The 23,760-nt window shown below is 40.8% G+C and overlaps 1 protein-coding gene across 1 annotated transcript in view; it reads left to right on the top strand.

Annotated features, from left to right (window-relative positions):
* SORCS3 (sortilin related VPS10 domain containing receptor 3) overlaps window positions 1–23,760 on the top strand; it is a 300,335-nt gene that overhangs the window by 214,135 nt on the left and 62,440 nt on the right. The window contains exons 7-11 of the mRNA XM_061458813.1: window positions 713–831; window positions 13,488–13,577; window positions 16,522–16,701; window positions 18,467–18,613; window positions 19,101–19,203. Of these exons, the coding sequence (XP_061314797.1) occupies window positions 713–831; window positions 13,488–13,577; window positions 16,522–16,701; window positions 18,467–18,613; window positions 19,101–19,203 (639 nt within the window). The remainder of the gene's footprint in view (window positions 1–712; window positions 832–13,487; window positions 13,578–16,521; window positions 16,702–18,466; window positions 18,614–19,100; window positions 19,204–23,760) is intronic.

Raw genomic sequence — 23,760 nt, 5'->3', positions numbered from 1 at the left:
GTTCTTTTCCCAGTCCTATTCCTCTCTCAAGCAATGCCAAGACCTGACAAGGCATCGCGTTAGTGCGGTGGTCTTCTCTCTAGACAGAAGTGTTTGATGCCACTTGCAGTGCATATAACTACTGTTGTGACTCTTCAGCTAGTCATGCCATTTCATTTCCATAGTGTTTTCATACTTAGTCTATATTGGCTATAAAGACAACTTTGAGAGATGCTTGTAATTTTCACAGCAAAATAATATAATGATGGTTTGGTTTTTTTTTTTTGTCTCCTTGTGTGTTACAACCACAATTAAAACCATCAAGGCTATAGTATTTCAGGGGGAGGATGGGGATACGGTTCCCAACAGGGTAGTGGAATTGATAATTCTACCTGAGTGGCTTTTGAAATCTTCTTCGGCTCCATATGTTCTCATCATCAATTTTCTGATGCATTTATGATTTGTATCCTCCACTTATGGTTTAAACTCCAATATCCTTAGGGCCGTCTGCACAATGGGGAAGGGAACGATGGGTGTGGAAGTATGTTGTATTTCTGACTCCAGAGAGCAGTTACATTTTTAAAGGCTGGAGGTAGATCATGCAGTAACGATCTATCCAGTTGGAGCTGAGGTTAAGACTTCCCTTCGGAGACCTTTTTTAAAGCTGCTGCTGACATTTGCAGACAACAGGCTCCTACATGGGCATTTCTCATGTATGCGTATTCTGTTACAGACACACACTATTTGACCTGTCGGATCCAAGAGTGCTCGGAGACCAAAAGGAGTGGGCCATTCTCGCGCTCCATTGACATCAGCTCCCTTGTTGTTCAGGATGAATATATCTTCATCCAGGTATGCTGGCTTGGTACAAATGTGACATGAATTCCGTCTCTGTGAGGTACTTGTTCTGTGCAAGAGAGGAGGTGTATTTTTAGGGCCACAAGTCACGAGCTAGGAGTCTGTACCTGCCTGCTGTAGATTGGCAATACAATCTGGGACAAAATAGTTGATTTCTCTGCTCATCACTTGTGTCTTGGTGAATCTAATATATTTTGTAAGTTCAATCACCAGTAATCACAATGGCCCATGAGGTTCACAGAAGCTCTAATTTGCTGTTGTGTCTACTTGGATGACACAAAGAAGCTACTGATGAAGTGGAGAGAATAGAGGAGAACAGAGGAAAGGTGTGAATGATCATTTTGACAAATTGAAAAGTTTATGCTGATTTGACAGTCAAGTAGTGCTAATGGAGTGAACAAAAACTTACAGTAGGAGGTAAAATAGCAGAAAAATTGGAAAAAGATGTTATACGGCAATTTCAAAGTGAAAGATGGCTGTTTGTCAGCTAGTTGATGATTTTGGAGATGATGAGAAAGTGACAGGAATTGATTGAGAAACTTCCTGGTTTTGAGATTTTTCTGGGATCTTGTGTGCTGGATGTGGAACAAGGCTACCTCTCCCAATTTCATACCTGGGGAAGTGTAAGAAGGAATAACACAGTACGGAAGAACACTTCCTGAACATGAGCCAGGTTGTAGAAAGTTCATGGGGCACAGAGATTGCAGACATGATGATGTTAACTGCTTGTCACCAGTGCTGAAGAGGAGGAATGAGATGAGATGGAGCTTGGATTCAGGTAGTACCGAAAACACCCGCTCTTCCTTTTTTGAGCAGCCCTGGGTTACATTAAGCTCCTATTTTACTTCCTCGATGGAACATTCTTCATTAATGTCTCACAATTATGAAAAAGTTCTGCTCTGTTTATTGTGAAATTTTCTTAGAAATGGGAGTTTAAGTGGGAAGGCTGATAATTCTGGGCTGGGATTTGGTGGAGGACAGGATCTCTATGACCTGGAAGGACTACACAAAAACTGCATACACTTGAGTAACACCAGAAGGCTTCTTCCATGTGTGGGGAGTCTGCTGCTCTGGAGATGACTGAATGCTAAGGGAGCCACAGCTCCCCTCATTCCTTCAGGAAACCCAGCCTGCTACTGCTTCTTTTGGCATCCTGAGAAGACCTGCATCTAGGAAACACTGAGCATGTAGCTTTTGCAACATAGTAAGTCATGATTTGACTAGAGGCTTTCCAATTGAAAAATGCTCTACTCTCCAAGGACTATTTCAGAGAGACTCTCTTAATCTGGTAGTTTATGTCTGAGGGCATTGTGGAACATCCAGTTCTTTAAGGCTAGCATGAGGCTTTACAGATGTTTCTTATTCCTCAGCTCCCACCTGTGTTAAAACAAGGGATTCTCTGTTTAGAAATGTGAACTCTCATTGAGAACATTTGCCTAGTATGCATATTCCTCTGCCTCAAATCAGCAGTGAGCTCAGGCTAATAGCTGCTAATTGCTTCAAGTTAAAAAAAGGAGTGTGTGTGTATACAAAACCATGCACGTATGTATATGTGCCTTGACTATCCTTAGCAGGGTTTTATTATAGCTTAATGGGTGTTTGAAATTAAAATTTCAAACTTTTAAATGTTAAATATGCACTGTCCTGGGTTCAGCTCAAACCATGACATACACACTGAATGTTTCTGCTGCATTGGGCAGGAGGCTCTACCTTTCATGCTTGTCTATCACTTTCCCTCTTTTTTGTATCACACTTGCAGGATTTCTGACTGTCCAGCAGCCTGTAAAAAGTGGCTGCAGAAACTGGGCATGGATTGAGTCCATGTAGTACTCGAGTAACCCGTGGGCACTTCAGATTCACGGCACACACCTCTCTGAGCCGAAGGTGTGTTAAATCCACCATGTCCAGCATATGGTGGATAGCTATGCAGAATGTTTGTTTGGTACATATGTAGGAGGGCTGATATGTCCTGGATGTATTAGTCTTACAAGCTATGTGATATGGTTGCCTATTATGGGATGCATCGGATTGAATGTGTGTGCAGTGTCCCGTGCGTATCACTCAGTCTGGATAATCTTGGACAGAAATATGGGAGACAGCTCTTTTGAATTTCAAATATTAGAGATGAATAAATAAATATCAAATTAAATGCTAAGAATCTGGTGAGGTTTAATAGCTGCATAAAGGATGGGGCTGTGAGTTCTGATCTGTCTGTGTTGGGACAAATCAGAAGTAATGTCTTGGAGTAGAGAAATGAACTAGTTTCTTTTAATTTTTGTCATACAAGCAGTACAATTTTATCCTAAACAGGTTGATCAGAAGTGTGTGGAAAGATCAAAACCTTCGGGGGGCAATTTGTCTCCTATTGCACTTATTGTGGGTCTCTCTGAATATTGCTTTCCCATTAATATTAGAAGGAAGCTAAGTATAGCTTTATGACAGCTAAAATGAAGGAAAATGAATCCCAGCTATTGATATCAACATTTTAGATTGTCTGCATAGTTATTTACGAGTGAATATCCATTCTAATCAAGTTGATGAACAGGCCTGTGGTGTAAGAATCTTGGGAAGCATTAACTTGTGTAACTGGGCACTCAGAGCAAATGTGGTACTGTGGTGCATAATGGGTAGGGGAAAGAAGAATACGGAAGATGTTATAGTTCTATTATAAATCAAATGATTCCTTATCATGTGGAATGCTGTTGTGCAGCACTTATGAAAGGATCTTGCAGAATTGCAGTGCAAAAAAAGAAAATGAGAATGATCCTTGAAAAAAACTTGCCCATGAAGAGAGTTTGAAAAGACAGGGACTGGTACCAGGCAAAGGAGATAAATAACAGCACATGATGAAAAATGTAAAAGGTAATGAAGAAGGAAGGAAGAAATAGCTACTAAGAAAGAGTAGGAAGAATTCTTATGAATAAAACAGTAGGTGATCACTCTGAATTTATTGACTTACTTTCTATTTGATTGATCAATAATTATTTAAGGATGCCTAGCATATCACTAAGATGGGATAATTCTGCATAAATTGATATATCAAGAGAAAATTCTACTCTCTATTGTGCAAATAAGTTTTCTTTCGGTTCACAGGATTGCTCTGATGTAGCCAGGAGCCAGTTTCATCATCATCTTTCATGGTTAATACTTAAAATTCATACAGCTTACAAAACAGGTCATTTATTTGTGAGAAAACCTTGGAATATGTCTGAATTTATTTATTGTACCAAATGGAGCTAAGTTGATGAGCAACTTTGCCATTAAGGTCAGTGTCAGTTGTGTTCAATTATATAGCTGTGCGGTAGTGAAGCCCATACTTTCTCTACAGCTGTAATGTGCCATTCTTTATAGCTGTACAACATCTTTCCTTATTGGTGCCTTTGAGTACACGCTAGTGAGATAGTAGCACTCCCTAAACTTAGGTGCAGAGATAACCTGCAGCTGCCTATAAGATTTGACATCCTGACAATTACCTGAACTGCTACGGTATTCTCATGTTCAGAGTCTACATTATAAGACCCAGGGGTCAGGGATAGTCTTTTGTTTTATGGATGAATCTAGTATATTGATATTTTGAAGAATTGCTATGGTAAAAATGAATCACAGGGGGAATTCTGGGGAAAGTGTTTTCCAAGCAAGTCTTATATCAAGGTTTCTAATGGAATTACTCAAGTTGCTGAAAAGAGTCTAAAATGCAGTAGGCTGTAATGAAAATGGGAATTATTTTTTCAGGAAATTCTGTTTTGAGTGAGAAAGCATTGTTTGAAGGAAAACTTGTTATTTCCCTAAAAGTAAACAAATAACATTAATGCTACTTAGTTCTTTAAAGAGAAGAGCCATAACAATCTGTGTATGTTTCCCTGCCAATGGATGAAAACATTCCACTGAAAATGAATGAAAGCATGAGCAAATGTCATCACTTATTGCAGGGAGTGAGGAAAGTCTTGTCCAAAAAAGCCTCAGTACAGTGTTGCTTATTTGTGGTGGCGTGAGAATGCCTAAGGGGGTATGAGTATGACAGTGCATTCACTGGAAATCAGCTTTGCTCTGGGACAGTGGTTTCTGCAGAAAGCAACTTTTCTGTGGAGAGACCTACAGCTGCCATAGGGACCTAATTGCTATTGGAAATAGTTGCCCCAGTTACTTAAAGGTTATGAGCAAGCTGTCTCAGGTGCAACAGCTCTGTGGTTCTGCTGGAGTCCCATGCTGGATGAGCCTGGTTGCTGGCAAGGACTGATGACATTCCCAGGGCACTGGTACAGACCCGTGTAGGGAATGTATCTTCACACAAAACCCTAGATATTGGGAGAGGAACAATAATAATGATTAAACTCTTCAGAATGTGTGGCATGAAGACTGCTGGTAGTACTGCTGTTATAGCACTGGTGGCCTAAGGAGGTAAGAAAGTCAGTTTACAGAGAGAGAGAGCATTTTTTATGAGATTGGAATTGATGGAGTTGTAAAAGGGACAGATAAGCTTTTAGGCATACTCACGAGACCCTAAGGGACTTGAGGAAGGATTTGGTCTCTGAAAATTGTCTTTTTTTCTCTTTTCTGCAGCTATAGATGTAGGTCTCATAAGATACGTTTCCTCCCACTATTAACCTTGCTGTGTTTTCCTTGTATAAACCCTTCAGTGTGTGGCTTTCCTCCCAGAGATCATACTAGTTCTGCTCAACATGCAGTTAACACCGTCCCTGTTTCTTCCTTAAGCTTCTGTCTCTGTCAGTGCTTGGAGACCCTTAGGGTAACTTTGGCCTTTTTGATTTGAACTGGCTGTAAGTCAACACAAGGATGTGTAGATGGGTGATCAATACCTATCTTCATTGTTTTTTATGTCTTTATTTTTCTCTACTGTCCCAAGAGAGTGCAGTTGAAGTCAGTCTTAAAAGTATCTCAGACTTTCAGTACTTTCCATGGCAATGACAAAGCTACTGGGCATGGAAGACTTCTCCTGAGATTTAGAAGCTGGTTTGGATTTGGGAGTGATGCCTGTTTTCTCTAGCAGGCCAAACAAATGCCTTTGGAGATGAACACTCTCAGATCTGCCTTTGGCTGGTGGTCTTACCTCATAAGGACAAGGAATAAATGACACCTACAAGCTCTGACTGGAAAGGGCTACTGGCTGTTTGCTTCAGATGCCCTGATCCATTTCCACTTTAAATGTGAAGTTCTGTGTGCCATTAACCAGAGAGCACTTCCCAAGGCCTTCAAAGAGTAGGAACATGGGTGCCCCTTCTTTCCACTCCAATGGCAGAATTTATCATGGTGTTTAACTGAAAGATGAAATTCATAAGAGGCTCTTGATTCTCACCTGGCCCCTCTCACCATTTCTTCTCTTGGGAACATTTCTTGGCAGCTTTCTTTGACATTTTCTACAATTTGTGATTCAGTCTCATGGGATCTGCACAGCTCTCTTTTGACTCCAGATTCCTTCACATCAGGTTGTCCTGGGACATACGTTGGTCCAATGTCCAAAACACTAAGTTGCTCTGGTGGTTGCCCTTTTTTTTCGAGGTTGATGTGATAAAGGAAGGAGTGTGAATGGAGCTGAGAAGAAAGAGTGAGCCTTGGTTGTGATTTATAATCCTGAATGTGGCAGGGTCTGTGGCATTGCTGTTTAGAAGCAGGGGATGGTGTTTACTCGCAGCTTGCACATGCAGCAGTGTGAGAGCAGCTGAAGTTCTTATAGATGGCAGGACTTCCAGGTTGAAGGTGAAAAGTTTAAGTCAAAACCCTCCTTTTTGATACTGATCATGTATCTGGCTCTTCTTCACCTTCTGAAGTAATTTTGTGCTTAGAAGTCTTTTGCTTAATTTGGAGAGTTGCGCATCAGGGCAGCACCTCAGCCTGCTCACTAGCATGAGTGAGAACGAGCAAACCCAGAATTTCTCCAGATGTTGTTGAGTGGTTGAGCTAAGTGGGATTGTTATAATACATATCGGAATAATTCCCTTGGTTTAGAGGAGCAAACACTTCTGCCAAAAGCTGTTGAACCAATTCAGTCGTCTTTTGCATCAGAAAAGTCTCCTTAAAATGTATGCAAATGTCAGTATTCACCCACAATCACTGATAGCTTCTTATAGAGCCTATGGATAATACTGCTTTTTTTGGATGCCTGGAGTCTCATCAGAGTGTGACCAAAAATTTCAGCTGAAGTTGTTTGATGAAATTTTTATTTTTTTTTTGTAGAAAACAGATTTTTTTTTCATCTGAATCAAAGTCTTTTTTATCAAAGTGATAGATTTATGAGAATTTTTTTTTCAGTCTCAGAAAATAAAACTATTTACTATTTATAACCTTAGAACTGAGGTGAGGGGACATTCTTTTTAGTGTTTTATAAAGGGAAAAAGAAAAGTTCCTAATTCTATAAGCTAAGTATGTCTAAGCTTAACTCAGAGAAGTAGTTTATTGCTATTAGTGGTTGTAACTGTGGTTGTTTAGGAAAATTTGAAAGTGCTTATTAGTAAGACGTGAGCATATGTTTCAAGTTTATTTGATATTTAAGGCTAGGCTAAATGAACACGTTTGCTGAATCAAAGTCAGTTATCTGTTGAGCAGACTTCAACCAGCAGCCACAGCTGAGATTGTGCCAATTCATACAGATTCCTGACCTCAGTTCTCAAGCTGTCAATTTAAATTTCCTCAGGAATAAAGAAAGGAAAAAGATTTAATGTATTGGGGGTTTTATTTTATTTTATTTTATTTTATTTTATTTTATTTTATTTTATTTTATGTAAAACGTTTCAGCAGTGATTCAAGATAGGAGGGGAGAAATCAAACTTTTATTTCCCAGTCTAGGGCCTTCTCTTTATTTTCATAGAAGCTAAATATAGCATGTTCAAATATATACTTCTTTCCTCCATTTTTTAACTAGGAGCCAAAGGTCTTAACAGAAATCAATCCATGCAATTTATTTTTAACTTCACCCTGCTTAGCTACGATTGATTTTTATCTTTGCGATCGATGGTAGAGAAAACGGCTTGGTGGGACAATGGAGCACTCTCCAACTTGTAGGGTTTGGTCTTTGAGTCTTTTATTGAAGAAATCATTAAAAGCTTATTATGAAACTAATAGGATGAAGACGTTTAAATGATGAACACGATTACACCTGTTTTACTGGTGAATAATACCTGCTACAGCGGATCTTCTCCTGCCCCTATTTAAAATACTGGAGGGCACTCCAGTAGGGGAAATCAATCCATACAGATGAAAGGAAGTGCATCCCAGGTGCTAGTTAAAAGCTTTCCTTAAGGCAAGAGAGGCAATAAGTTGTTAGCTACTTTCTTATTGACTGCTGAGTGCTTTTCATCCATTTCTAGCACTGTTTCATCTTTGCTGTGCAAATATCAGATCTGGAAATTTAACCTAAATCTGTTGAAGAAAAATTATTAACATTTAGTTAGTTAGTTAGTTACTGTTTATTTTCTATTTGTGCTGTACCTGTTTTTATCACCCCCTCCTCTCCCCTCACATTTATCAGCAGCTTCTGCAGCTGAAGATGTAAAGGATTACCTTGACAGAGTCATGTGTTTCCTCTGAAATCCTTCAAAAGGAGATTTAATGTGTACAATTATGCTCCTCTCTTAAGTTGGTTTCTGTGTGAGTAACGTACATTTGCAGCTTTAATGTGGCTCATGTTTTGGTGTAACCACACACATTTTCTGTAGGAGTTGCTTTTAAAACAAACAGAATATTTTTACTGAAGATTACTCTGTCCTATAGCTGTGCTGTCACAGCTCTGAGAGGAGAGAGGAGTGATCAGGGACTGGGCCAGTGTAATAAGTGCTCCTTTCTGTTAGCAAATTTCACTGATGACACTCTAAAAAGTGACGCATTTTGAAAGCCTGATGAATTTAGCAGGCAGCTTAAAGGTGTTTTGTGCACAGAAACACTAATCCTCAAGTCTCTGCATCACACTCAGGTAACTACATATTGCCTTAATGACTGTGCAGAAGTAATGATATTAATGAAAACCACAGAAACCACAGGGAGATAATTCAGACTAGATGGTACTTATCATGATGTGATTTGTGCTGGGGCAGTGGAAAACTTCAGTACACAGAAATACCTGGAAGATGGTTTGTCCTGGCCATGGTGAATAATCAGGAAGGAAGAACATTGCACTAGGTTCATGCAGATGTGTTCTTCCTCATCTTCTGAATCTCTTCTGTCACTGGGGATAGGCTTGTGAGAGGAAGCACAATTTTTCAATCCTCATGGTGGCAAACCTGTGCAAGGTGTAGACAGCAGCTAGCTCTGATGAAGACCAGAATCCCTCTCTACCTGTGTGAGGCGAGCAGCCTGCCTGCTTAATGTCACCACTCTTCCATGCTTTAATCCACAATTTGGTTTAGCAGATTTTATGCTCACAAGAAGGAGAAAGGCTAACTAAATTCAAAGCGGACAGGAGGGATGCCAGGGCAGCCTATGTAGGTGGAGAACAAATTCAGGATGCCATTACAATACTGATAGTATTTCTCAGCTTTTAACTTCTACCAATTCATTCAATGGTACTGGGAAGGAGGAAATTCTGCAAACAGAGGAAGTTACCTCAGGAAATAAGTGAGGGGATTGTCGCAAGTAACATAAGCTATGTACTATCAAGTACTTACTATTGACAAGGAAGTTTAAATTTGGTTCTGTAATAGGCTGAGTTGTCATTTACTAGTGGGAGGAAAGTGACAGGAATCACAAACATCGAAACTTGTCTAGTCATTGTGGGTTGCTCTGTGCTATTACTATTAATTCTTTTTTGCTTTCAACATTATCAACAATGTAAAAAGTAGATGACCTGTTCATTAATTGTGCAGGACAAGTGATTGTTATTGTTGCAAACTACCCAGGTTGATAAGCTATGTAGAAAAGAGCCCTCTGTTCTCTTTTAGCCATTGGCTTAGGAAGTGTCCACTGTATGCACATTTTCACTGTTTCTCCACCAAGGCTATGCCTCTAATATATGGTGTTCCATTGTTAGCATCAGTTCATATTTCTTTAGGCTTTCTGCAAGTTCTTTGAACAACAGGAGGCAGATGGGGTCTTGTTTAGCCCGGGGTCATGTCATAGATTTAGAAGTTCTATGTTTGTTACATCAATACCTACCTTACACTGGAAATAACAGATCCCAGCATCGGCTATCCAAGAAGATGAGAATGAAGCCTGTTACACTGTGGTGTACAGTTCTGACATCATCTATCATGTCTTTATATTCTGGTACTTCATAACTCATCCTGCTTGCTTTCCAAACATTTTTGGATGACGCGTTTTTTTGGTTGACATCTTGCTAAGAGAAAACAAAAATAAACCCCCTCCTCTTAAAGAATCGTATTCAGTAATTAAAATGAGAAATAGCTTAGTGTGTTTGTAGACATGTTACAAAAGTTATGAAGATGAATAGATTCTGTGACAGTATTTCTGTATTTCTCTACAGCCTTGTGTACACATTTGTGCTCTGTCCTGTTGCAGGTCAGGAGGCGGGTGAGCCAGCATACTGAAACTTTTAGGGCTTTTAAAGAGAAACTTCTCATGTTTCTGTTCTTATGTGTCGCCTTATGTAAGCAGGACCAGACAATAGTCTTGAAACAAAATGTGGAAATATTAAAGAAAAGTAGCAGATCTTCCCGTGGAAGAAAGAACACAGGAAAGGAAAGACAGATGTGTTTAATGACAAACACATTTATCCAAAGGAATAATTTCCACCAGCCAGAAGACCAATTAGATGCATAAAATGGAATCCAGAGAAGCAGATTAACGAGCCAGTCATTACCAAAGGAGGAGGAAAAAGACAAACCCAGCTAATTCTGTACTGATCGTGACAGATGAGCTCACAGCAAATAATTGGGTGACATTCATCAAATGTGAACTAAAGAGAAGCATTAGAGGGCAAAACATGATCATAATCTCTGGGATTTACAGTGTTGGAGAGTTTGCTCATAGGAAAAGAAAAAGTTCATCAAAATAAATTAAGTTGGGCTTTCCAAAATTCATTCTCTACCACAGCGCTTGCCAAAACTTTGCTGAAGGCTTGATCATTTTTTGGAACTGTTGTAACTGTGTATGTAAATCATGCAAAGATGAGGTCCTGGCTGGGAAAAGCTTCACACAAATCCTGCCAACAGAATTGTGGGTGGCTTCATATTAATTGTCTCAGAAAGACCACAGACCACAAAGCTTTTGATTCCTCAAACTTTGTCAAGGTGACCTAGTCCAGGTAGAGCACTGAAAGGGAGTTTAGCTAATGCATAATGAACTTAAACAGTGCCTGAATTCTACCTTTCTGCCTTAAAAAAGCACACAAACAAAAAAAAAAAAAAAAAAAACCCAAACAAACAAAAAAAAAAACAACCCCAAAACCCTCCAGGTAGCAGTTTGCAGCGGTATAAAGCCAAAAAATCTATGTAAAATCTTTTGAATGTGACAGCCTTGGAGTAGATCCTGTCTTGACAGAGAGAAGGGATTTTGATATTTTTGATATGCCCCTGGATATTTCTGCCACACTGTGTTCATGTGATTAACTTGAAGATTGTTGAACCATTACCAATGTTAATTGTCATCACAGCATTTATGAAATATGTAATTATTCATATATTGATGTCTGCATCTTAAAGATGAGTTAATGGTCATGTATCAGTCCATCAGAAGAGGTTCTTGCTGCATAGTCACGGGATACATTCAGTCCTGTTTGGGCTCTGCTACAGAAAATGATCTGTTGCTGAAATCATGAGTTCATGTGGCAGAGTTATATCATTTGAGAATTTGGATCTTCCATTGGAGGTCAGAAATATCACCATGAGAGGATATTTCAACAACCGCTGTGCTGTTTAGGTAAATATGACCCTAGAAAAAGGATGCTCTTTGACCCTGAAGGAAATTCATTTCGTGTGATTCTAAGTGTGGGATCCTTTGGGCAATGCTTATACAACTGATAGAGAGGTACAGTTATTGCAAACATAAATTTTTGCCTTTGAGTTGGACTGAGTGTGAAATCAACTGCATAGTCTGGTCTCTCCTATGAAAACTTGATTTTGGTGTGGATGTCTTAGATGGGAAAGGCATCCTTCAGAAATAACACCCGCAGCCATTTGGTGAGCCTCACAACTGGAGAGCAGGATGCTACTGAAATGCTACTGTGGCAGCCCACAGTGCACTTTATATACTGTCAGAGTCAAGTGACCCCTGTTCTCTCCCCATCTGTGCCACTGGCTTGTTTTGAGACCATAGGAAATTGCTCTAGATTTTCATGTCTGTGTTTCTCCTTGACTTTAGGCTATGTGTTGTCTGTGTAGCGTTTGTTTGCTGTGATATGGGTCATTCTTCCATCTTCTTATGTGGTGTGTAAAATAATGTTAGTTTTTTTTTCTTCTGGGAGCATTAAATGTAGCTATGATAGCATTACAAGGCAAAATGGGAAACAAGCAGAAGGAGAAGTCAGTGTAGAAGCCTGTCCTATTTCTAAACTTTCATTTCTTTCCAGTTCTTCAAACTGTCAATAGTAAAACCTTATCTTAAGTTGATTAGATATGAAATTTCATGACCAGTAATACTGTGTCCTTCAAATGACAGCTTCTCTAGGGAAGAAAGCCACTATGTAGAGGTGATATCATTGCTGAGAATATAATTGATGCTATAGCAATATTCTGTGTAAGCTCATTCTGAAATATCACTGTCAAATAAAAGGAAATATATCTAGGAGAGAATCTCAGACCTCTCCATTATTTTTATTGGAAACTTAAGAAGCAACAAATGACATTTCATATAATAGAGAAGTGCTCTGTGTATTGTTTTATCTTAAAATCTGCAAGACTGCCAAACCAGCAGAGTATATGAAATTCACCGATGTAAGCCTTCTTGTAGCCAGGCCTGAAATGGTGCCAGAACGAACACCTACAGCAAGAATGGCTAGTGACAGGTTTAGAATCCCATACTTTACAAATTGTCAGGGCTAGCTCTCACTGATGCATGACATTTATATGTACCCTCATCACTCAGTCCATAAAACCACAGATTTGGATATCTGTCAGTTCCTCCCCACATCCTCATGCAGAGACAGTAGGATTTCAGAGAAACAAGATTTATAATGATGAAACGCATCTAAGAGCTTAGCTCCAGCTCTCCAAGAGCGCATTCATTGCATTTATTGTTTACATTAAATGGTGCTAGTGTGGATCTCTGTTGTCATGTTGGAAGACAACCATGGCCCCAAGTGACTTGCAGTGCAGACATATAAGGCTGAGAAGAGGCAGAGAAAAGAGGTATTATCTCCTTCTTACAGGAAAGGAACAAAAGCACAGAGACTTTAAATTAATTGCCTAAGGTAGTTGTGCTGGAACCATGTAATGAAACCAGATCATCTTCCAGTCAAGACCTTGAACTTTATACCTATTTTTCCCTTTTTCCTGAGTTGTTAAAATCATGCTGGATTTGAAGCATTGAGAGACAAAACGGAAAGCTCAATAGCACAGCTTAAATAAATAAAACTTCAGTCCATCAAGTCTGGGAATTTATTTTTTTGAGTTATACAGATGTTTTTAAAGACAGCTGTACAGGTCGTAGAAAAGATATCTGAAAGAAAGGTTGTGAAACCCTCTTAGCGGTGTCAGCATAGGGTGTCTTGGAAGGGTCATCACTCACTTTCTTTGGTGTTTCCACAGGTGACAGCTGGTGGAAGAGCAAATTACTATGTGTCATACAGACGGGAGCCTTTTGCACAGATTAAATTGCCCAAATACTCTCTTCCTAAGGTGAGTACACCATTTATGAACGCACACATGTAATATCTTGAATAGCACAGCTTGCCCAGTGGTGAAGCACCTCCGTGGGGTTCCTCTCTGGGGAGCTCTTTTTGTTCTGCTACTCGAATGATCTTTCTTAAATATGGATCTGGGATCTTTACCTCTCTCTGCCTTTGATTAATGAGTGTTTCAGGAAAAGCAGTTTCTTTTTTCCTCTGTAAAGAGCAAATGTGAATTAACAGGAACCTCAGAAAATAGAGTTCAAACCAACTTCTCCTTGACCAGTCTTCTATGAACACCTTTCCTCAGTCCTACTCTGGTTTTTATTAATGATTTCACTATAAGCCTGACCATGACACTGAGGGTCCTGGAGAACAGTTAGGATGCTGAGCACTACTTCAGTCTCCATACAATGAGAGACTCACAGCGTATAGCAGCTCCATTGTCCCCGTCTTATGGCTGGATGTTGCCAAGAAGTCATAAAGGTTGAGTGAGCTCCCTGAAAATTATGCCTTACCAATGCTTTGGACACACAGAACCTCTGTGTGATGATGCTTAGGAGATGACTGAGATGAGCTGAGATTAACATTGACTGGCAAAACTGGGAGGGAAAAAGAGAGGGAAGTTAGTACTTCTCATATGTGCCTAGATTTACCTTCTTAGGTATTAGCTTTCTACCAGATCAAATGGTGCAAGCTTCAGAAAGGAGAATATGTCCCTGCAATCACACCCAGATTCCGTACTATAGCCATTGTTTGCGATTGTGTAGAACAGAGGGAACCAACCTCTCCAGTGCCTTGGCTGGAAGTAAGTTTCTCAGTTGGTGATGGGCAGCTGAGACTACAGTTGCTCTTTGGAACCTTGGAACTACCATTGTGGGTATTGTCATAGGAGGCTGCTAATCAACATTCCTGGATTTCCCCTTACTTACACAAGTGAAAATTTTGGTGAGATAACTGTTAGATAGTTGGCTAGATTTGCCTTGTGGGCTGGATGTACTGTTCTGATGCCTGTGGGATACCTGCAGCCTAGCAGATAACAGCACATTTGCTTTAACTTTTACCTGAAAACTTAATAGTTGCAAGAAATTTGCATCTCAGTTTCTTTCTGTTTGGGTTGATAACAGCATGCTGACACTTGGATAGCACAAATGTAGTTTCTTCTGTTTGTCACTCCATGGTGGTGGTGTGGGATTCGGAATGTCTGACCACACACTAACTTTTGGAAACCCTGCTGCCATTTCTCAGGAGAAAAACATTGTTTCTGCTCCCACCTTATGGAGGGCCTTGAAAACTGCCCCTCATTAAAAAGACAAGCAGATAGAGAGACAGACAGCCCTGCTTTTTTGACTGGTGCTGTTACAGGTTGCTGGTCTGTTATACAACAGATTTGTTGGTAGCCCTGCTTTGGAATTGGTTTCTAGTATAAAATTAGGGATACTTTTGTCGTTTAAAAATCAAAAGTACTTTTAAGCTGGGTGTCATGGTAAAGTTTTCTAGCCATGTAAAGGAGGCTTGTTCGTGCTGCCCTTAGTTACTAGAACAATTTTGCTGTACAGTAATAACTATCCTGTCACCTGGAGATTAATGAACTCTGCTGGAGTTGTATATAAGTGAGGCTGGCAATAGGGTAATGCAATATTCCACTGCAACTGGTCAAAACAGATTGAAGTCATTGTATATTTTGCTTTATTTTCACACTGCTGGAATAGGTTGGGTATGTACTTAATCTTTAAGAAATTAGGGCTGTTGAGCAAGAACATACTTCTTGATTAAGTCTTCCTTCATTGAGGGAAATGGCAAATCTCCCACTGGGACAGAATCAGGCTCTTACGTTTTTTTTTCCCCCTCCCATGCTGTTAGGCTATGTTAGGTCTATTGGGTATAGCCCCATCTAATTAACCCCAACTTTTCATCCAGATACCTCACAGAGAAGATTACGTTACCTCCTAGGCAGGATGGGGATATTGAGCTGATCTTCCCGCAGATATTATTCCCAAAAATCAGGTCACGCCGTCCTTTGGGAGACTTCCAGAATTATGGTTTCTTGATGCAGAAAGAGAGCAAGGAATTAATCAAGGCTCCTTGAACCCTGGGGAAATTTTAAATAGATACAAATAGATAAATGCAGTCCTACATAACCACACTGATTTTGCTTCTAGCTGAACTATTGTCAGTTTGTTCAACAATGGTGGCAAGGATGAAGTGCTTCAGTACTCATCACCACCCTGGAAATCATTTCTATGAACCTGCTTTAAAAGAACACTGAGAAAATGCACTGTCAAATCTCTTTGTTATTAAAACTAAATGGGGAAACCCTTGCTGGACCTTCATATCTTGGTCAGCAGCAGGAATTCAACAAAGGTTAGTGAGTGGATTATTTGACATATATAGGGGGATGATAGATCTCAGACATACTCTCAGTAGTAAAGTATGTTATTAAAAATCACTACCAGTATTAGCTCAAACTGATCCCTATACCTAAGCTTCAAATAAATGTGAAAGTCCCAGGCTTTTTGAAACTGTCTCTTCACCAGTTGGAAGTACAAGCCCGTTAGTTCAGCATGTGGATGGAAACATTCACTGCTTTTAACCTGGTGCTACACCATGCTTAGTGACCATGAGGACTCCAGGCTTCAAGGTTGTGGCTCTCCATGAGTGACAATACTGACTTTCAAATTTATAAATAAAAAATGAAACTGAATGAAATTCCTTGAAGCTACCAAAAATGAAGAAAGCAAAACCCCTTCTCCCAGCTGGTGATCATTAAAAAAATGAAATGCAGGGAAGTCACAAGGGAGGTAATTTTTTGGCTTGCTCTAACAGAATATTGTTTAACATACCTATAATTCATGCTCCATCTCCATTCATTCATAGGTCATGGTAATTACTACATGTCCCAAAGGGCAAAGAAAGAGATCCTCACTACCAGGCCTTTTGTCTTCTTTTAACAGGACATGCATATTATCAGCACAGATGAAGATCAGGTGTTTGCAGCTGTTCAAGAGTGGAACCAGAACGACACATACAATCTGTATATCTCGGACACCCGAGGGGTGTACTTCACCCTGGCCTTGGAAAACGTGAAAAGCAGTAGAGGGCTGGAGGGGAATATCATCATTGAACTTTATGAGGTATGTAGTAAAGGTCACCCTACAAAGAACAGCAACTTGACAGTTCAAGCAAGTGTGAATCTCTTAGCAGCCTCCCAGGATTTTCATCTGTTTTGGGATCAGCACAGAAACTTTTACTGGATTTGATGCTGAGCCAGCTCCTGTGGGAATAGGTGCGGTGCATTCTGCTATAGGTGTGACAACTGGTTGTTTTGAAGTCCATGACTAGTTAGCTATGTGACATTTCCAAAAGGGAGAACCATTATCCTTCTCATCCTAATGTGGGTGGCTAGAGAAGGATTCAAAATATTATTTTTCCTGATAGACAGCTGAAGACACCGGCTTGCAGGCCGGGAATGTGGATTCCACCATTGTGAGCACTGAGCGGTTTATGAATGATAAGAAAAGGTTTATAGGTGCCATTTGCCCAGAGATAACAGCTGGATAACTTCTACCCTGAATCATCTTCCATTCCCTTTCTTCTGCCAGGCCTTTCGGCCTTGGCCAACAGCAATCCATTCAGAACAATTGTTCCAGTTTTTGGTTTCTTCAGAGCATTCTGGTTTTGGCTTGTCGTAACTTGTTGAATGGACCATCTGCTGAGATTCAGGGCTCAATGCTTTGCCAGCAGCAAACAGCACCAGTAGTAATGGTTGCAGGCTGACTTCTAGTGCTACGTGGAGATATGTTTTTGCAGTTACATGTAGAAGTTAGGATTAGACATTTATTTATTTCAGCCAGTATAATGCACATTCAACAACCTCAACTTGTTTATAAAAATCCAGGCAATTAAGGCAATGAGAGAAAACTCACAAACACATGGATCAGTGTGAAGGACAGAGTTTATATTTTGTTTTTACCTAATTAAATATGTTTTCCTGCCTTTGAAAACAGATACTGTTTCTCTGTTGCCATGAACCAGCTAGAATAAACAAGCATCATCTCCCATTCCTGGGCAAACTCTGTATTCCCCAGCTGTATATCATAACCATTTTACTGTTAAATGCTGATAGAGACTTTCACAGGGTCATTTGAAGGGCAGTGTCACTCAGGGGGCTTTAGAGCAGAAGGATTTGCATCCTTGCTGTTTCCAGGAAGTTGCAGATTTGCACCTTTCTGTCTCACTTTTACAGCTATGCACCAGAGACCAGACTCAACACAAAATCTTGTTGGAGACATTTTGACAGGACCATATTCTTCTGGAATGGGTCCTGACAACAAAAATCAAAACATCTGGATCAACTGGGTTGATTTTGATAGAATTTAGGAGTGGAAGGAAAGTGAAGAAATCAAATTTGCAAAATGTTAGTGTTTCAGCATAGTCAGGATTTCCATCTTTCGTGTAAAATAAAAAAAGACCAACATCAAAAGATCCCAAGCTGCTGCTGATGTGACTTGCTGTCTCCCATGTTATGGTAATCTGGGGAGGGAGTAGCCACATCCTTAAGCTTACAAAGCTGATGTGTGACATGGTGCATGCTGTATCTTCAAGCCCATCATCAGTCTGTCTACAAGCACTCAAAATCTAAAAGTGGGCTGTTTCTTAGAAATTTTGTCTATGAACATCCTTGTCTTTTTCTTCTAGAGAGAGAGGCTGCACGAGGCCTTTCAGCTCTGCAACCATCATCAAGATATACTTGTAATGCCATTCACAGTCTTCTAGTACCAGTCTGAGATGGCGTTATTACTTCTTCAGAGACCTTCAACTCCTGAAGAATGCTCAGATGGGCTTTACTTTTGGTCTGTTCTTCCGATGTATTTTTTCATCTCTCTCCATTTTTCCTAGGTAGCAGGGATCAAAGGCATATTCCTGGCTAACAGGAAGATTGATGACCAAATCAAGACTTTCATTACCTACAACAAGGGCAGAGACTGGCGTTTGCTGCAGGCACCGGACACCGATCTAAGAGGGGATCCTGTAGTTTGCCACCTGGTGAGCAGCAGACCTTTTCCAAAGGACAATTGGCTCATTAAAAGCTGCGTATTTTAGTCACTGGGTTAACAAATTTTTCCCTGTGATATTTTTCTCTTGACCTGATGGATGTTAAATGACTTATGTATATGTTCTCTCTTTCTATCGTTTTCTAGATTTTAAGGGAAAATTATGACCATTTTCTTGAACTTTCTTATGGAGCTTAAGGTCAGACTAAGGAAGCTCCTGGGAAAAAGTGCTCTAGATCAGATTGTTGGTAAAAACAAGTGCAGATATGCTTGCTTGTAATGCAACATTCCTGTTTATATTTCAGCTACTTTTATGGTGATTCAGAAAATGAACATATGCTGCTATTTGTAACAGTGCTAAGAACAAGGGATCATTTTCAGACGGACTGAAGCATCTGCATGGAGTTGACAGTGGTACCGCTGATATTTAACTTGTTGCATATTAAAGCTTCTGCCTTTTGTTTGTTTCCTGTCAACAGCCCTTTTGCTCATTGCACTTACATCTGCAACTCTCAGAGAATCCATATTCTTCAGGAAGCATTTCCAGCAAAGAGACAGTTCCTGGGCTGCTGGTGGCAACAGGTAAAGAGCATAAGTGCTGCTCACTACCTATCTATGACTCACTGGTAGCCTGAGAATATGTAAGATGTTTCCTGTTAGTGTAAAAGCTTTTAGCCCTGTTTTAGCAAGTGCTAAGCTAACTGACATTAACTCCTACTTGCTATGGGCTAGGAGAAGGCATGTGGTCCCTGATTTCAAAAAAGCTAATGCCTATCAGGTATTTGTTAATCTACAATAATCAACATGCAGGTCTAAGCCCACATCTGCAGCTGGCATTACTAGCTCCTCTCACTTCACGTTACTACAGTCACTGATGTAGGTGTCTACCTGTTTGCTGGAGTTGCCATGAATGAAAATAGGGCCTAGGGCTACGCTTCTGGGAGGTATCAATACCTTGCACCTTTTAAGTAGCAAGCACAGAGTTGTCACAATGCCTGTCAGGCAAGGCCTGGACTTCAGGAGTGCCTGTTTTATGTGTGGCTCCTACTTTCAATACTGTATTATAGAATCATAGAACTATAGAACAGTTAGGGTTGGAAAGGACCTTAAGATCATCGAGTTCCAAACCCCCTGCCATGGGCAAGGACACCTCACACTAAACCATGCCACCCAAGGCTCTGTCCAACCTGGCCTTGAACACTGCCAGGGATGGAGCATTCACAACTTCCCTGGGCAACCCATTCCAGTGCCTCATCACCCTCACAGGAAAGAATTTCCTCCTTATATCCAATCTAAACTTCCCCTGTTTCAGTTTTAACCCGTTACCCCTTGTCCTATCACTACAGTGCCTAAAGAAGAGTCCCTCCCCAGCATCCCTATAGGCCCCCTTCAGATACTGGAAGGCTGCTCTGAGATCTCCACACAGCCTTCTTTTCTCCAGGCTGAACAGCCCCAACTTTCTCAGCCTGTCTTCATACGGGAGGTGCTCCAGTCCCCTGATCATCATTGTGGCCTCCTCTGAACTTGTTCCAACAGTTCCATGTCCTTTTTATGTTAGAGGACACCAGAACTGCACACAATACTCCAGGTGAGGTCTCATGAGAGCAGAGTAGAGGGGCAGGATCACCTCCTTCGACCTGCTGGTCACGCTCCTCTTGATGCAGCCCAGGATACGGTTGGCTTTCTGGGCTGCAAACGCACACTGAAGCCGGCCCATGTTCATTTTCTCATCAACCAACACCCCCAAGTCCTTCTCCGCAGGGCTGCTTTGAATCTCTTCTCTGCCCAACCTGTAGCTGTGCCTGGGATTGCTCCGACCCAGGTGTAGGACCTTGCACTTGGCATGGTTAAACTTCATGAGGTTGGCATCAGCCCACCTCACAAGTGTGTCGAGGTCCCTCTGGATGGCATTCCTTCCCTCCAGGGTATCAACCGAATCACACAGCTTGGTGTCATCGGCAAACTTGCTGAGGGTGCACTCAATCCCACTGTCCATGTCAGCGACGAAGATGTTAAACAAGACCGGTCCCAACACCGATCTTGTCCCCCTGAGGGACACCACTCGTTACTGGTCTCCAGCTGGGCATTGAGCCATTGACCACAACTCTTTGTGTGCAGCCATCCAGCCAGTTCTTTATCCACCGAGTGCTCCATCCATCAAATTGATGTCTCTCCAATTTAGAGACAAGTATGTCATGTGGGACAGTGTCGAATGCTTTGTACAAGTCCAGGTAGATGACATCAACTGCTCTACCCCATCCATCAGTTCTGTAGCCCCATCATAGAAGGCCACCAAATTGGTCAGGCAGGATTTCCCCTTAGTGAAGCCATGCTGGCTGTCACCAAGCACCTTGCTGTTTTTCATGTGCCTTAGCATGCCTTCCAGGAGAATCTGCTCCAAGATTTTGCCAGGCACAGAGGTGAGACTGACTGGTCTGTAATTCCCCAGGTCATCCATTTTCCCCTTCTTGAAAATGGGGGTTATATTTCCCATATTCCAGTCGTCAGGAACTTCTGACTGCCATGATTTTTCAAATATGATGGACAGTGGCTTAGCAACTTCATTTGCCAGCTCCTTCAGCAGATGGATTTCATCAGGTCCCATGGACTTGTGCACATTCAGCTTCTTAAAACCTTTTTATTTTATTGCTTCAAGACTAGCAGCACGTCATCAGCACTGCATGGGTCATTGTTACTGTGGGTTGTTCTGCAAAATAATGTGATGTTTTAACGGCAACCTGCTACAATGCTTCATGGTGGTACTGACTGACCCACTGTAATTAATCTGACAACCATCACAGGCCCTGTGTGCACACAGCGTGCAGCCTAATCACGATGGATGGGGCTACCAACTGTACTCAGAACTCCCACAGGTCTGTCGGAGCTGCTGGCCTAACAAAGTGCTTTTTGAATGGCTGGTGCTGTTGAAATCTGGCCTCTCAAGCATGCAGGCTGTCTGGCTTTTTCACAGGGAGGCTGCTACATTTGCTCAGATATGTCCAGATAGCTTAACCATTCTTTCTGAGGCTCAATTTATCTCCTTTGTCCTGTTCACCCTAGCAGTGGCTTGCAAACATATCATGTTAGTATATTGCCTATATGAACTTACACTATTTCTTCCAACTATTTCCATTCTTATGTCCTGTGCTTCTGTGTGTTTGCCAGACTAAGCCAGAACGTGAGACAGGTTCCCTTCATGACATTTATATCTCAACAAAGGAAACACCGTGTGATTTCCAGTTCACTGATCCAGACCAAATGAATTGAGATAATTTGGTTTAAACCTTGAGATCTTCCTGTGCGTAGCCAAGTGGAGTCATTGCTCCTGGCAGGTCACGCACTGTAGATGGATGCTTAAGAGCAAGCAGTATTTGTGGTGCTGAGATTGCAGAGGCTTTTTTTATTTAACCTTTTAGGAAGCAAATAGAGACAACAGGACTGTGAGATTCTAGGCGTTGATCTAAATTGTTACTAAATGAGGTTCTTTTCAAGCTGCCAGTGCATGGGATGAATGCTTTCCCAGTCTAACAATTAACCTTTAAAAGGCAGAATATAATTTCTGCCTTACCTCTTTGTACGATAAAAAACCTAACCTGTTGGGAATGTACACATCTGTTTCCACTAACCAGTTTCACAAGAACAGGAGCATCTCACCATGTTGGCAAATGGGTTCCAGAATAGGCATTGCAATTTATTCTCATAGGCACTGTCTACTCAAGCACTCTGTGTCTTACTCTGATTTACAGTGGTACATTTCCAGCAGTGATTGGGACTCAGACTCTTGATATGAAGTTAGATTCTTTCAAAGGGAAGAATTATGTTTTAGTATCAGTATCTAATTGAACAGGTGCCAAACCCCCTTGACTTGTTTGGGGGTTAGTTATATTTCATGGAGTTTAAATCCATGTAGCCAAAGAAACTAGATGGAGAGAATGAGGAAAATAATGGAACAGGTTTTCACAGAAAAACAGACAGAAAGAAGTGATAACAACAGAATCTCACCTTTTTACTCTCTTTCCTTGCCATAACCTGGATATTCCTGTTTAGAAAGTTGATTTTCAGTTTTGATATTTAAAATAAGATGATTCAAAACTTACACTTCTGCCTTTAAGTCAGTTTTTAATTCCTGAGGACATCCGCTTGTGATAAAACACTGGTCTAAACAGATCTTTGGACTGACACAGTAGGTTTTTCTTTGTGAATGTGGATACTGCTATAGGTTTATGGTTGCCCATGGTGGGTTTTCCTTGTACCTTCATCTAAAGCTGTTGGTCACCCTTCCTGGTGTAAGGGAATAAGAGGAGGTCGATGGACAGTGTGACATTTCCTACATCCTGGGCACCTGTGGAAAAACCTTGCTTGAATTGCACTGCCTCCCTGAGCCAGCAATGATATTTTCTGAAACAGTGTTGTGACATCAGTGTGGCTAGCTGGGTTTCATGATGGTGACAGGAGAGCGTCAACCCACGTCTGGGTTTTAGTTTCTCATTTTCCAGCATTAAATGCCAAAAAAATAATTAGCATTTCTTTAGTGTGCTGTTATGCTCTTGTTAATGCTACAGATTTATAAGAATGTCACCTCTCTCTTTTTTATTTTTGAAGAAAAAATACTAGTTCTCCCTTACTTCCATGAAATTACACCTGCTTTAAAAACAGTCTCATTCAGAAGGTGCAAGAGTGGCTCACTGAGTAAAGAACTTCTAGGCTCTGAATAAAAACGTCATGGGTTTGCCCACAATATGGTGGCTGTGGGCCATTATCATTGGGAAGATTTCTGACAGAGTATCTTTCAGTGTTCCATCTGCCTGCTTCCTATAGGACAGATGTTCATACCACCAGAATCATACCTGTTACTGACTGAAGTTACTGTTGACAGACCATCAGAAAAAAAACCAGTTCCTGGGTGACCGTGGTAGCTTTTCCCTGAACCACTGGGTGCTTTGGGAAGTGGGGAGGTGAGAATGGTTATGGTTGATGTTTGAGCTTTTCTTTGCATTGCTTTAACGTGTGGCATATCCATTCCTTAACATATAATGATGGCAGAGTAATTCATCATATAAGGCTACCAGCAGAACAGTTTCCATCTTAATGGAAATTACAAGATTAAAATTAAGAACTGTACCAAATAACCAGTAAATT

The sequence above is a fragment of the Pezoporus flaviventris genome, unplaced genomic scaffold, assembly GCF_033815535.1.
Source record: "Pezoporus flaviventris isolate CSIRO_AGI_PZ_B2104156 unplaced genomic scaffold, CSIRO_AGI_Pfla_v1 ptg000029l, whole genome shotgun sequence".
NCBI classification, from domain to species: domain Eukaryota; kingdom Metazoa; phylum Chordata; class Aves; order Psittaciformes; family Psittacidae; genus Pezoporus; species Pezoporus flaviventris.
The sequence above is the reverse complement of the archived record's forward strand: the minus strand, read 5'-3'. Positions and strand labels throughout refer to the sequence as shown.